Source organism: Lissotriton vulgaris, chromosome 5 (assembly GCF_964263255.1).
Source record: "Lissotriton vulgaris chromosome 5, aLisVul1.2, whole genome shotgun sequence".
NCBI classification, from domain to species: domain Eukaryota; kingdom Metazoa; phylum Chordata; class Amphibia; order Caudata; family Salamandridae; genus Lissotriton; species Lissotriton vulgaris.
In genome coordinates this window covers 1914284830-1914299453 of record NC_141693.1, presented here as the reverse complement: position 1 = coordinate 1914299453, position 14624 = coordinate 1914284830, and the positions used below count along the sequence as shown (strand labels likewise).

The 14624-nt window shown below is 42.0% G+C and overlaps 1 protein-coding gene across 4 annotated transcripts in view; it reads right to left on the bottom strand.

Annotated features, from left to right (window-relative positions):
- Positions 1-413: 413 nt before the first annotated feature.
- LOC147717708 (E3 ubiquitin-protein ligase TRIM39-like) overlaps positions 414-14624 on the bottom strand; it is a 332681-nt gene continuing 318470 nt past the window's right edge. For all 4 annotated transcript variants that reach the window (XM_086920552.1, XM_086920554.1, XM_086920551.1 and 1 more), the window contains one exon: positions 414-1421. In XM_086920552.1, the coding sequence (XP_086776678.1) occupies positions 880-1421 (542 nt within the window). In that variant the 3' untranslated portion in view covers positions 414-879. The remainder of the gene's footprint in view (positions 1422-14624) is intronic.

Genomic DNA, 14624 nt, shown 5'->3' with positions numbered 1-14624 from the left:
GTATTGAACAAACTGGGTTTGTTAGGGGTAGAACTTTGGCTGACAATTCTAGAGCTTTTTTTAACCTTATACATCTTGCATCCAAGAGTTCCTCCCCTTTAGCTGCTATTACCCTAGATGCAGAAAAAGCCTTTGAACGCCTACATTTACTTTTTATGATAGCGGCACTTCAATGGCATGGTTTTGGCCCTCTTATTCTGTCTCTTATAAGCTTGCTTAATTCTTCTCCAACTACTTCAGTTTTTTCCATGTGGAATCGCAAAATTCATGATTTTAAAATGTTGCAAGTTTTTGATAGCATAACTGTTGGTCTTTGTTAAAATAGATAAAGAAAACAAACTCACAACTGGCATCCATTCTACTGAGATGATCTAGCCAGTCTCAAGACAATTTCCAAATCAAAAAGACAGACATGATAGGGTTACCATTTTATTTTTCAGCTCTCCTCAATACTAGAGAGGAATAAGGGGGGTGAGCTCCATTGAACAATGCCACTGAAAAGTGTGGGCTGCATCCTCACGCACAACAGTGTCCCTGAATGGGAAGAGAGCTGTATTCTAGGGGCATGCAGGTGGATGGGAGGGGGGCAGTGGGCAGACGCACTCCGCACTTACTGGCCCGTGCTCAGCAACACTCAAGTACAAAGAGGCAACACTGGTCCTGCGCCGCACAGCTTCTGAAACAAATGTTTGTTGGTTTCCAGTTTAGTTGATGATTGGAGTGTAAACAGAGACGGATATAGAAACTAGACTTCTGTGCTAATGTGTCTTTCTAGCAGCTTAAAACAATGAATAGAAACAATATGTGGTGGGGGGCACTGGATACGCTGTGGTAGTAGTCCCAGAATAAATGATTACTAAGCTGTGCTGAGAGATGTTCTCACTTTTGTTTCACCTGCAGGATCTGCAGCATCCCCGCATTCCTCCCTCCGTCATTAGTACATGGATTGAAGAAGGGCCGCAGGGTTGAGGGGAAGGAGACCCCAGAGAAGGTGAAGAGCAGAGACCGGTCATCCACATTGTACACTGAGAGCCTGCCCGCCTCATATTCCAGGAAGAGACCCACAGCCCTGGGAGGAACACAGGGGTTCAGGAGGGTAGAAGGGGAGGTGAGAGCTTTGTATTTTCCTTCTCTGAGCCACACTGCCCAGTATCCATTCTTAGGTGTTAGTATGATCTTTCCGGTCCTGTTCACAGCCTCATCACACACACCCAGGTCCCAGGCCGTCTTATCCCCCACCTCCACCTCCCAGTAATGCCTCCCAGAGCTCAGCCTCTCTCTCCCCAGGACAATGACAATAGGACTGAATCTCTGGGGCGTGTCAGCCACATATTGAGCTCTGTCTCCCAGCCTGATGCTCCTTCCGTCCTCAGACAGGATGAGCCACCGATTTGCAGTGTCCGGATCCAGGGTCACCGCAGCTGCAAAACAGACAGAAGCAAAGGTGAGCTTAGAAACTACCCGTCCACAATAAACATTTCACTCATATTCAGCTGGTCGCTGCATCAGCAACAGTGCTTCATTCAATACTGATGCACAACACCCGGCTGATGTCATCCCCATGTCAGCAGGACCCTGTCTAATCGTAGTAATAATATTGTATAATCATTGATGCAGCTGTTTTTCAAAACACACTTCATGCTGCTGTATTTCAGTCTTTAAGTGCTGTAAATATCAGGTTATTATAGCTCACAGGTTGTAATAGCTCACAACTGAATCGGAAGTGGCACAGCTTTAAGTAGGATGGGTCCTGCCGGTGCTCAGCAGTGGCAGTTTTAAAAAACCAAGTGCCAAGACTGGTCCCTATCGGGCTCTCCAATTTGCCCTCAACCTCAGTGTGAGAAAAAAAATCTAAACTCGCAGGCAGTACCAGCCATTACTGACCGGCCTTCCGAGAGACTCCTTCGTTTGATAATGATCTGAAATCCGCAGGGAACAGAATAGGTGGAGACCAGAGCTCAGGCTCTAAATGTAACACCAGCTTCTCCATGTTTTTGTCATCAACGATAACTTTCTCAAATGAAAAAATAAATGTGTCCTGTGAAGGAAAAGTGTAGAAGAAAGAATCAGGACCCAGTGAGAAACTGAGTCCTGATTGTAACATCTGAGTCCTGATTGTAACATCCTGGTCATGTGCTGTGCAATCAAGATCCAGGGTGTGCTGTTGAAATAAAAAGGAATGTTATGTCTTGCTTATATATATGTGGTCCGTTTTTTTGCCAGTAGAGACAGTGAAATAGTATGAGCAGAGACACACATAATGCATGCAGAGACAGACATGGTAGATTACATGTAACATCCTGGTCATGTGCCTAAGATCACACGGTGAGTCAAGCTCTATTTTAAATGGATCTGGGTTAATAATTTGCTTAGTTGATGTGTTTAGAAATATAGAAATACATGTTTTCTTAAAGTCAGTTAGGCTTTAGCATATGACTAATAGGGAATCTTAGGCAGCATGTCTGTTAGCCTCTTACTTCACAAATAGGCTCTAAGTTGTGCAATCAAGATCCAGGGTGTGTCGTTGAAATGAAAAAGGAATGTTATGTCTTGCTTATATATATTTGTGGTCTGTTTTTTGCCAGTAGAGACAGTGAAATAGTATGAGTAAAAACACACATATTGCATTTAGAGACAGACATGGTAGATTACATGTAACATCCTGGTCATGTGCCTAAGATCACACTGTGAGTCAAGCTCGATTTTCAATGGGTCTGGGTGAATAATGTGCTTAGTTGATGTGTTTAAAAATATGGAAATACATGTTTTCTTAAAGTCAGTTAGGCTTTAGCATATGTACTAGTAGGGAATCTTAGGCAGCATGTCTGTTAGGCCTCTTACTTCACAAATAGGCTCTAAGCTGTGCAATCAAGATCCAGGGTGTGCCGTTGAAATGAAAAAGGAATGTTATGTCTTGCTTATATATATGTGGTCTGTTTTTTGCAAGTAGAGACAGTGAAATAGTATGAGCAGAGACACACATACTGCATGCAGAGAGAGACATGGTAGATTACATGTAACATCCTGGTCATTTGCCTAAGATCACACTGTGAGTCAAGCTCGATTTTAAATGGATCTGGGTGAATAATTTGCTTAGTTGATGTGTTTAAAAATATGGAAATACATGTTTTCTTAAAGTCAGTTAGGCTTTAGCATATGTACTAGTAGGGAATCTTAGGCAGCATGTCTGTTAGGCCTCTTACTTCACAAATAGGCTCTAAGCTGTGCAATCAAGATCCAGGGTGCGCTGTTGAAATGAAAAAGGAATGTTATGTCTTGCTTATATATATGTGGTCTGTTTTTTGCCAGTAGAGACTGTGAAATAGTATGGGTAGAGACACACATATTGCATGCAGAGACAGACATGGTAGATTACATGTAACATCCTGGTCACGTGCCTAAGATCACACTGTGAGTCAAGCTCGATTTAAAATGGATCTGGGTGAATAATTTGATGAGAGTTAGAGAGATGGAAACTGTGAGGAGACACAGGTGACATTATTGAAAATGTGTGATACTTGTCAAAAATGTTAAAGCCATACTTTTTACCATGAAACATTTACCAGAGTGAGATGAGACACACGCAAACAGACAAATGACACACAGAAAGAGAGAGAGATAGGGAGGCACAGAGTGAGATGAGACACAGGAACAGAGTGAGGTGAGACACAGGCACAGAGTACCCTTTTAGTTTACAGATACAAACTATGAGCAGACACAGGTGACATTATTGAAAAATGTGAAAATATAATTCCTTATTTCATATAGACACTCAGTGTGATCCTTGTCAAAAATGTTAAAGCCATACTTTTTACCATAAAACATTTACCAGAATGAGATGAGACACACGCAAACAGACAAATGACACACAGAAAGAGAGAGAGATGGGGCAGGCACAGAGTGAGATGAGACACAAGCACAGACTTAGATTAGACACAGGCATAGAGTGACATAAGACACAGGCACAGAATGAGATGGTGCAGGCAGAGAGTAAGATTAATAATGAAACTGTACTGCACTGTTACTGTGACACAGTTGCTGTGGTATAAAGTAACTTATGTTGTAAACTAGTGTTTATATCGTTTACTTATTGTAATTGCTATGTAGTATGTTTGTAGTGGTCTATAATATGTTATTTTTTCTTTACCACAGATTATAATCATCTATAGAAAGATAAAAGAATATGCCGTCAAAGGAAAGACGTCAAAAGAAATATAAACAAGATTTACGGTCCAAGAAAACAGAAAAACAAGACTCATCCAAAACACAATCTTCAGTAAAAAAAAATAATGCTCCTGGTAAGCAAACTAGGGACTTTTCTAAAGAAGTTATTGAAATGTCAAAAAAAAAGATGTTGTTTCAAAGAAGAATAAGGCACTTCTAAGTAGAAAGAAAAAACTGTACCCCTCCAAAAATGTTAGACCTGTAGAAGGAGATGATATTGTCTATAGCATTAGAAGGAGAAATCAATTTATTGAAATTCGTAGACGAATGTTTTATAACAGAATAGTTACAAATGTATTAAAAAATGTAAAGCTGTATCAAAAAAGACAGCTTTTTACAAGAAAAAAAAGCATAGTGAAGATTGTGGATGAAGCATTTAAAGTGAAAAATAAATTATTTTGTTTAGTAATCAATAGAATTCGTACACTAGATAAGGTAATCAATGTGTTCAAATCAAAATGTATGTGGAAAAGAGTAATTAATCGGACTAATTTTTGTGATGGTTTTTCTGGAGAATGGAAGCATAGTTCAAGTTGTGAGCCATTTTTTAATGAAGAGAGTTACTTTCAGGATAATGATTTGGTGCATGCAGTTGACACCAGTGGTCGAGCATATGAGGTGAAGGACGGTTGTCCGGTTGAAATAGAAAAGATTGTGCCTAGAAATGCAGAAGAGGTGTTAGCTGATGAAGTTTTAGGGAGATGTCCTAAGGCTCCAGTGTATACTTGGAATTGTAGTAGTATTTGTTGTGTGCGACAGGATTCAATTGATTTGTTTCTCAGTTTCCTACGGACATATACTAAGAAAAGTCTAAAAGAAAAAATGAAAATTTTGCAAGAGTTAGATCCTTGTAGAGTGAGAGAAAAAACAGGTTTGCATGGACATTCACTGGCTTGTCTTACAAGAAAAGTATGTCAGAGTTTTTTTCACCATTTTAAGATGTTAGCAGTGCATCATAATAAAGTGAGGAAATTAGTGAGAAGTTTGTATTATGCCAGTCAGTCAGTCAAAAACTACTTTATTCGATTAGTTAAAATCATAAAAGTATTCTAGACATTTATAAAACTGTTAAAACATGTTTAAAAATCAATTAATACAATTTTAGTCATAACAATAGTTAAAACCCATTATAAAAAGATAATTACACAATTTCATTTCCATTTGAGCCCAACAATCCATTAATCGAGTACATGATGCAGAAATGGTTAATTTTTCGCATTAAAAATCCAATCTTAATCTTAATCTCCTACTTCTTACAGATGCAGCCAAGAAACTGGCGATACAATACATAATTACGGGAGATTCCATCATTTGCAAAAATAACAATGCGGGCTTATTCTGCGTAAATCTCATCTCCTTCAGTATTGGTTTTAAAAATCGATTCCGGGGTTCACAATACAAGGGACAGAAACATAGAAAGTGCGCAGTGTCCTGGGTGGAATGGTCATCACATTTGCATGGGGTCGTATCCTCGGGCCTACACCAACCTTTCTCATCCCAAAGAACCATATGGATTTGATTGAAACGGAATTTAGTCAGTAGCCATCTATGGAAAAAGTTTGTCGCTACTGACAAATAAGGAGCCAACTCAAGGGATGTAGTTATCATTACAGGCGCCCTCACAGATGGTTTACATAGCTCATCCGTTTCACGCTCGGCAACACAAAGCCTAGTAAAATTAGTCTTCACCCATACTAGATCTGCTTTACAGAGGGATTCTGGACTAACAAAAATCTCAGGGTGTCCTAGCTTCACAGCCAGAGACTCTACATAGGACAGCCACTGGATATCCCTCATGTGATCTAGTTTAAGACAATCTTTTATGATCTTGTGATTAAGGCTAAGGTTCGGATTTAGCCAGAGCTTGATCCACATCTGGAACGGGGCTAGTTTTATCGTGTCTATGATGTAACCTAGACCTAGCTCAAGGTGTAGGGGGTAAGTTGCTGTTGACTGGGGTAGGCCCAACAATGACCGCAGGAATTTGTTTTCCTCTGTTTGGATGAGGTCAGATTTTGCAAAACCCCAGATTGCAGCCCCATATCTTGCAATGGAGGCTGTCTTGGCTTTGTAAATAGCCAAGATCGCCTCTGTGGGTTTCCCCCCTAGTCTTTTAGCGAACCCCAAGACTGCGGAGGCTGAACTTCTCACCGCATTCGCTTTAGATGTTAACTGTGGTGTCCAAGTACCCCTGTGATCAAAAACTACACCCAAGTAGGTGAAAACCTTAATGCTAGAGATAACCTCACCGCCACAGAAGAAGGTTTTTTCTTTATTTTTAGAGCAGCCTACTGACATTGTGTGGGATTTGCCGCTATTGATCACCAGATCTAGACTGGACATAAAGGTTCCAAAAGAATCAAGCAGCTTTTGCAGGGCAATTGGGGTCCTCGCTATCAGCACCGCATCATCGGCATAGAGGAGCACCGGGATTGGTGTACCCCCCATGCACGGAATATCCTGGGTGACAGCTGTTAGGTTAGCCTCCAATGAATTCACGTATAACGTGAATAGCATTGGGGCCAAGATGCAGCCTTGGCGCACCCCTCTGCTGGATCTAAAGCTCGCCGTACATTTCCCTTCTGTTGTCATCCTAATGCAGGCTTTCAGACATTTATGAAGCTCCGCTAGGAAATGCACCAAGGAGCAGTCAAGGCCCATCTTCAGGAGCATAATCCACAGCCTTGATCTATTAACTATATCAAAGGCTGTGGATAGGTCCATGAAGCCTAAAAATATCGATCCCCTTTTTGCCCTCGTATATTTAGATATTATGAGGTGAAGATTGAGACATTGGTCCTCCGTGCTCCTCCCCGACCTAAAGAAGTATTGTACCTCTGTCAGAATATTATTCCCTTTGGCCCAAGATGTTATTCTCGCCAGGACAACCTTCCCTAGAATTTTAACCGAGGAGTCCAACAGTGATATAGGCCTATAACATCTAGGGTCTCCCCTCTGAACTTTTTTGAACACTGGGATTATAGTAGCTGTAGACCAAGATTTAGGAAATCCCACAATAGCTGAGGCATTAAAAACTTTGGTTAAAATATTAGCCCAGTACAACGGATTTGCCTTAAACATATCGGCGGGAACCCCATCAGGGCCCGGGGCCTTCCGACCCGCTGTGCCCTCGATTGCTTTGATAACTTCGACTGTATCAAAACTGACAGGCGCCAGGGGGAGTTCGGACACAGGGACTACAAAGGATTCCTGCTCCATGTTGCTACCGTAGATTTTTTAAAAATGGCTAAGCCAGTCTTCCTCAGGGATATTAAGCTCCAACACCGCATTTTGGTCACGAGAAAACAATGGGGTATTAATAATTGACCAAAACTTTACACTGTTTTTTAGGGTTGCTTTATCCATGAGCTCGGCCCAGGCATCACTCTTTAATTCATTTTTACGTATTTTAATTGCCCTGGTATAATCCTTTCTAAACTGCACCACTAGGGCTTTGTCCCTCGGCCGAGTATTAAGTGCTTTTTTAAGGAGGTTATGGGCTTTACTGCAGTTGCTATCAAACCAGCCCATTACCGGTCTATTTTTAACTCCCTGGCCTTTAGCTATTAAGTTTATAGCCACTGTCCGGCAGATACCTTCAAAGGAAGTTAGAACCTCCTCGCCCCTAGAGTGGGGATTGACACAGACATTCAAATCTTCTGCAGCCATATATGTTAAATTTAGGAAAAAATCATCAGGAACTACCTGTCACCATTTGATACTTCTCCCCTGATCTTTAACTTTGACTGATATTATAGCCTGTGGACTAACAGAAGAATTTAGCAACGAAAAACCGTTAGCTAACTCCATCCCCACAGGGTTATGATCACTCAATGGCATGGATACAGCATTATAAGAAATCCCATATTTAAGGAGACCTAATGATAAGAAAATGAAATCAATTATCGAATCACAGTCCCTTCCCGTATATGTGGCAACTCGTGAACTTTTATCATAAAACTCCGCCTCAGACAGATCATTACTGGTTAATAGATTTTCAAGAACCTGGCCCTTCTGGGTATGTTCGAGGTGCGGGGGGGAAATACTGTCAGGCCCATCTGAATCAATTAGAGCACAATTTAAACATAAATGTACATTAAAATCACCCATCAAAATAAAATGACAATAAGTGGTTTGCTTTTCCTTATATGAAGTTAAAAAATCTGTTAGCCACACTAAATGCACATTAGCAGGGTAGCCATGCGGTGAATTATAACAGTTTACAAGAAGTATTTTACAACCATCATTGAAGGTTACCTCTATAACAAGGAAATTATGTGTGGCACAATCAACCTTTATAATTTTGCCATTTACATTCACTGAGACCAACATCAGAAGGCCCCCTCTATTCCGTCCTGCTGGAGAGGGCAAAGCAGGTACAAAAAATGAGGTAAAGCCATCCAACCAAAAATCGCATTCCGTGTCCCAAGTCTCTTGCAAGGCGACAATGTCATATAGCTTTACAAAGTTTATCCAGTTGGGGTCTCCTCTCTTGGACCGTAGACTGGCAATGTTCCAACTCAACAACCTGAGAATATCCCCCTTGCCAGGATTACCCAATACCGGTTTATAGCCATCATTAGCAGAAGAAGGTACAGGAGCCATAGGGGCAAGGTCCACTATAACTTCATCAACCATACCCTCTTCGGCCCCCCGTCAGTCGCACAACTCGAGTCCTGAGAGTGCGTCAAACCTATTATGTGTTGCAATGGGGGGTCCAAATCTGAAAAATTCTCCCTTCCTGATCCCTGACTTTGGCAAGTGGACCGTGGCCCGAATGGTGTAAAGGGACTCAATCCTTGCCTAGCGCTGGGGGCTCCAGTAAGGTGATTGTAGAAATATCCCAAAGGGCGCACTGAGATGCTGTTGTCGTCATTTGTCATTGATGCTGCCTTTAACAAAACTGTGGCCACGTGTTGAGGATATTTAAAATTTACTATCACGCAGTCCCCTCTAGATGGTTTGCGTGTGTGACCAATCCAATTTACCCTCCTTGTTGTGATAATATCTCCGGCATATTTTGTAGGGAAACCACAGTTTGAGCTCAGCCAGGATACAACTTTATTTTTAAGAGAATCATGTGATTCTTCGTGTGACTCAATTGCATCCAGGTTTTGAGACGGGACATTTACCAGTACAATTACATAGGGGGCACAATCCGGTGGTAAGTTAATAAAATTGCTTCTCCTACTTGGGACGGCAGTCGGCTCTTTAGCAAGCCCTGGCTTTGGGTGTACTACTGAAGTAACTGGTGGAAGAGGGGATGGGGCTGAAGGAGCTGAAGGAGCGGGGGAGTCAGGATCAACTCTGGTAGACTGTTGAGGTGCGTGAGTTTGTTTAGGCAACTTGGCAACCGTTTTCCGACAGTCTCAGGGTGAACTATTCTAGTTGAGGGAGGCGGAGGGTTAACCTTATCTATATGGGCTAACTGTTTCTCTAACAGGCCTCCTAGTCTTTTTATCTCTGCGGTAGCAGTATCCAGTTTGGCCACTAGAGGTTGGAGGGATTCCTCGAGTTTTAATTCAAGTTTGGCTTCCAGGGTTCAAATTAACAGGCCAAACTGCTCAGGGCTCAAGGTTATATTTGCCTCGTGCTTACCCTCCAGGATCGTAGTTACCTCCGGAGAGGTATGGATGTCTGGCAGATAGGTATCTACCCTTCTTTTATGAGCATTCCTACCCCCCCGCCCCCCTTTTACTTTGCTGCTTTCTGCAGGTTCTAACGGGTTTAGTGTTTTTTTGTACTGGTGCCACCTCTTCCTCCGAGTCCGAAGAAGACTTGTCAAGAGTTTCTATATCCGGAGCCCGAAGGGTCACTGCTTCTGCTGCATTGACTACATCCGGCCCAAAATCAGTGACATGTTCGGTCATTGGAGGAGTCTCCAATGGGGAAAGACCCACTAAGGATAGGTCTTGGTCTGACAGATTACCTCTACCCAGTGAGGCCCTTCTATCATTGTTGATCTTGTTTACCATTTTTACTAGAAAATTGTCAATGGGACCTGCCCCCATAGTAGCCTTGTCCTTCTTTGTCCCCGACATGAATATAGGTATACTTTAATACGGGTTAACCTATTCACATATAAGCCAAGGGCCTCAACTCCCAAAGTTAATAACACAGCAATTACAAAATAGTCCCTCAGCCCTTCCAGTCACTTTACCGTGCAGGAGATGGTCACCGGAATATTTGCACAGGATCTCTGGCCCAGCCCAGCCTCTTCCTGCCACTGACGGCCACAGACGGCCCGCCCTTTGCCCGGGCTTAGCCCCGGGCACTCCCGCGGGCGCGACTCGCGGGGCGCTCTGGGCTTATCTCGCGCCTCCTATCTCGGCAATGGGTCTCCTCCGGTCAGCACTGACCCCACTTTCCTCCTCGCCGCTCTGGGCTTATCTCGCGCCTCCTGGCGCAGCGCTGGCGTCACTGACGCGCCACGACCGCCGGGGCACCTGGGGGTTGAAGTCCCTGCCCTCGCGGTCCTAGCGCTCAAGCCTACTTCTCTCCTCAGCGCTCTGGGCTGGTCCGCGGGTTCGCAGTGTTACGTTGGCCGTTTCACTCACGGCAATGGGTCTCCTCCGGTCAGCAAAAAGTCCAGCACTTAAGCTAAAACAGTTAAACAGTGCTCTTTTGCATGGAACTGAATTAGATGTGAAGAACATTTGTAAAGAAATTGAGTTTTGTTACTTTGGTGAAAAAGAGGACAGTGCAGAAACTGATACAGTAATAGAAGGTAATGTGGAAGAGAATGTAGAGATTTCAAGAACAGAAAAATTTGACCATGACATTACAAAGTTTAAGGTCAATTCAAGTGAAAGGCCTAATTTTACTTGTGTGTGTTGTCGACGAACTCATTATAAGAATCAGACTAGATTAGTTGATTTATATGTAAAAAGTGAAATGGAAAATAATAATGAGTGGAAGGATTTTGCAACTTATTTGTTGGTAGAAAATTGTTTTGATTTGGGTTCTGATCAACGTATTTGTAAATATTGTTATAATAAATTAAATGAAAACAGAATGCCTGCAGGAGCTGTTCATAATAATCTGGAGTTGGTACACATTCCTTCTGAATTGATGGATTTAAATACCTACGAGTCTATTCTGATTCAATGTGTACACCCTTTTCAGGCTATTGTTCGCATGGAGCCTAAGACAGGGAAATTGCCTCCTTCAGATTTACAGAGAGGATTAAAGGGAAGAGTTGTTTATTTGCCTCTAGATTTTAAGAAAAATATTGATACAATTGGTGTAGAAAAAGTAGAAGAGGAACCTCTGGTTATTCTAGTTAATGGTGTTCCGACAAAGAGTAAGAAAATCTGGCAAGAATTAGTGGATGTTAGGAAAGTCAAAAAAGCAACGTTGTATTTGGTAAAAAATAATCACTATTACAAAAATGTATATGTAGGAGAAGAGGAAACAACTGTAGAAGAGGACAGTGATTTCTCAGCTGGGCAAATTGAAAAAGTTGATGTCTCTAGAAGTGAAGAAGTTTATGAACATTATAGTGTTCATCCATTGCATTCCAAAGAAGTAATGGGGAATGCTATTGACTTGTTTCAAATGAAAGAAGGAAAAGGAAGTCCCATTAGTGTATGGGAAGAAAGTTTGGAAGCTCGTTGTTTTCCACAGTTATTTCCAACAGGTCAAGGTGGACGATATGCCGACCGACCTGTTCAAATTCCTGCATCTGAATACCGGACTTCAAGATTATATGCCGAAGATCCAAGGTTTCGTCAATGCATTCCATATTTGTTCCATCTACTGTTTGAGAGTGACTTGTCTGGACTTACTTATGCAGTGAACCATATACTGAAAAGTGGAGTACATCTACAAAATGTTTCGGCAAGGGACTTTATGGATAAAGTAAAACTGCAAGACAGTGTTTTGGAATCTCAGCTAATTAATCTCATGGCATGTCAGCGTGGTACTAACGAGTATTGGTACCATCGTCATGGGGAATTGAAATGTATGCTAAGAAACTTAGGAACTCCTACATGGTTCCTCACTCTTAGCTGTGCTGAGTATGCTTGGGAAGACTTACTTCAATTTCTACGAGAGGCAAATAAAAACATTGAAAATATTGAATACAAGACACCTGGAGAACTGTGCTCTTTGGATCCAGTTTATGTATGCAGGTATTTCAATCATAGGTTTGAAGCTATGATGTCTTTCATTACAAACAAAAAAAATCCTCCGCTTGGAGAGGTTTTGGATTTCTTTTGGAGAAAGAAGTATCAAGCAAGAGGTGCTCCTCACATACATATGCTGTTATGGATTAAAGATGCACCAACATTTGGAACAGATTCAGATGAGAAAGTGATGAGTTTCATTGAGCAGTATTCCACATGTGCTGTCCCGAAAAGTACAGAAGAAAACAATTTAAGACATCAAGTTTTACGCTTTCAAACCCATTGTTGTGGAAAATACTGTCGTCGAAAATACAAATCCAAGGACAAGTTCTACACCAAATGTCGTTTTGCATTTCCACGTCCAGTAACATTGAAAGGAAGAGTGAACAATTTTATGTCTTCTCTGTGACATACTGTGACAAGAAAATCACCTAAAAATACATACAACCTAAGAAGAAATGAGGAATCAAAATACATAAATGACTACAACCCAGTCACTTTGTCCATTTGAAATGCTAACATGGATATTCAATATGTTGCTGACAACTCTATTGCTGTGGCTCGATATGTGACATCTTACATCACAAAATCAGAAAAGATGGAACTGAAGGAAATGTGGGAGGAAATTTCACATGAAAAGAGTCTAAGAAAGAAATTATACAGTTACAGTCTGAAGATGTTGTCGCATCGAGAAATTGGAGCATATGAATGTTCTGATCGGTTATCATCAGCAGGTCTATACGCCAAATCTAGAACCATCATTTGGGTCTTGCTGCAACACGAAACCAAGTTTTGAAATCTGTACAAGAAATAGAGTATTTGGCGGAGAAAGAACCAAACAGTACAGATATTTTGAAGACAAACATGTTTGATACATACTATCCAAATAGAAGTAGTCATCTTGAGAACATTTGTCTGTATGAAGTTCTGCAAACCTATACTTTTAAGAGGAACGCCACAGAAGATATCAATAAAGGTGTACATGTTGTAATTGGATGTGAAGGCTGTCTGGTGAAACAAAGAAAAGGCCATTTGATTAATCATCGAAAATTGAGTTGTGAATCTCCAGACAAAAGAGAATTTTATTACTTAGCTCTTTTGCAACTCTTTAAGCCTTGGCGTACAGAAGAGGAACTACTTGGAGATTTTCTTACTTATGAAGATTCGTTCAATGCAACCAAGGATACCATAGAATGTCCTGTTTTTCCAAATTATCTGCAAATGTTGAACGAGGAAATACAGCAAGAAGCTACAATTGCAGCAGAGATTGCTAGAGACAGTTCTCAAGACAGTCAGAGTTCTGCTTCATTGAGTCAGGATCCACTAGGAGGACCAATTATACAAAATGAAGCTGCCACTGCCATGGATGAAGTTGAAAGAGCCATGGAACAAGCTCAGGATGATGTAGTTAACTTAGAAGATTTGGAAAAAGAACTAAACGTTGAGCAGAGACAAATATATGACGAAGTCACAGAACAGATTGAGCATTGTTTATGTAATGAGAAAAAAGAGTGCTCATGTACATCATTTAGACCTGTCCGACTGTACGTGAGTGGAGAAGCAGGAACTGGAAAAAGTTTTCTGATTAAAGCAATTGCAACTTATCTGCAGAAAAGAACGGAGTCATCGCTGTCTTGTGTTGTTACCGCTCCAACTGGGTTGGCAGCACATAACATTAAAGGGATTACTTTACATCGCTTATTGATACTACCAGTAGAGCATTTCAGGCGGAACTTTTCCAGCCTTTGTATTCCATCTGCCTCCAGTCTCTGGATTCGGCAACCGTTCCCGAGTGCTGGAAGCTGGCAGTCGTGTCACCACTGCTCACGAAACCAACGCTGGACCCCGACTGTCTTTCCAACTACAGGCCCATCTCTTTACTCCCTTTTCCGATTAAGATCGTGGAAAAATGGGTGACCCGCTCCCTTTCAGGCTTCCTGGAAGAAATCGGATGGTTCGATGAGACACAGTTTGGCTTCCTTCCTGGGCATGGGACGGAATCCGCACTGGTAACCGTATTGGACAATCTCCGTTCGCGTGTCGACAGTGGTCGGGCAGCCTTTTTGGTGCTGCTCGACATGTCGGCCGCGTTTGATACGGTCTGTCATCGGACCCTCATTAGGAGCCTTGAGGAGTGCGGGGTCACAGAGGGGGCAAGAGACTGGCTGGTATCCTTCGTAGCAACCGGCAGCAGCTGGTTGCGCTTCCTCCATTTCGATCGGAGCCACGGAAAGTAGGGCAGGGGGTTCCACAGGGCTCGGCCATCAGCCCTAT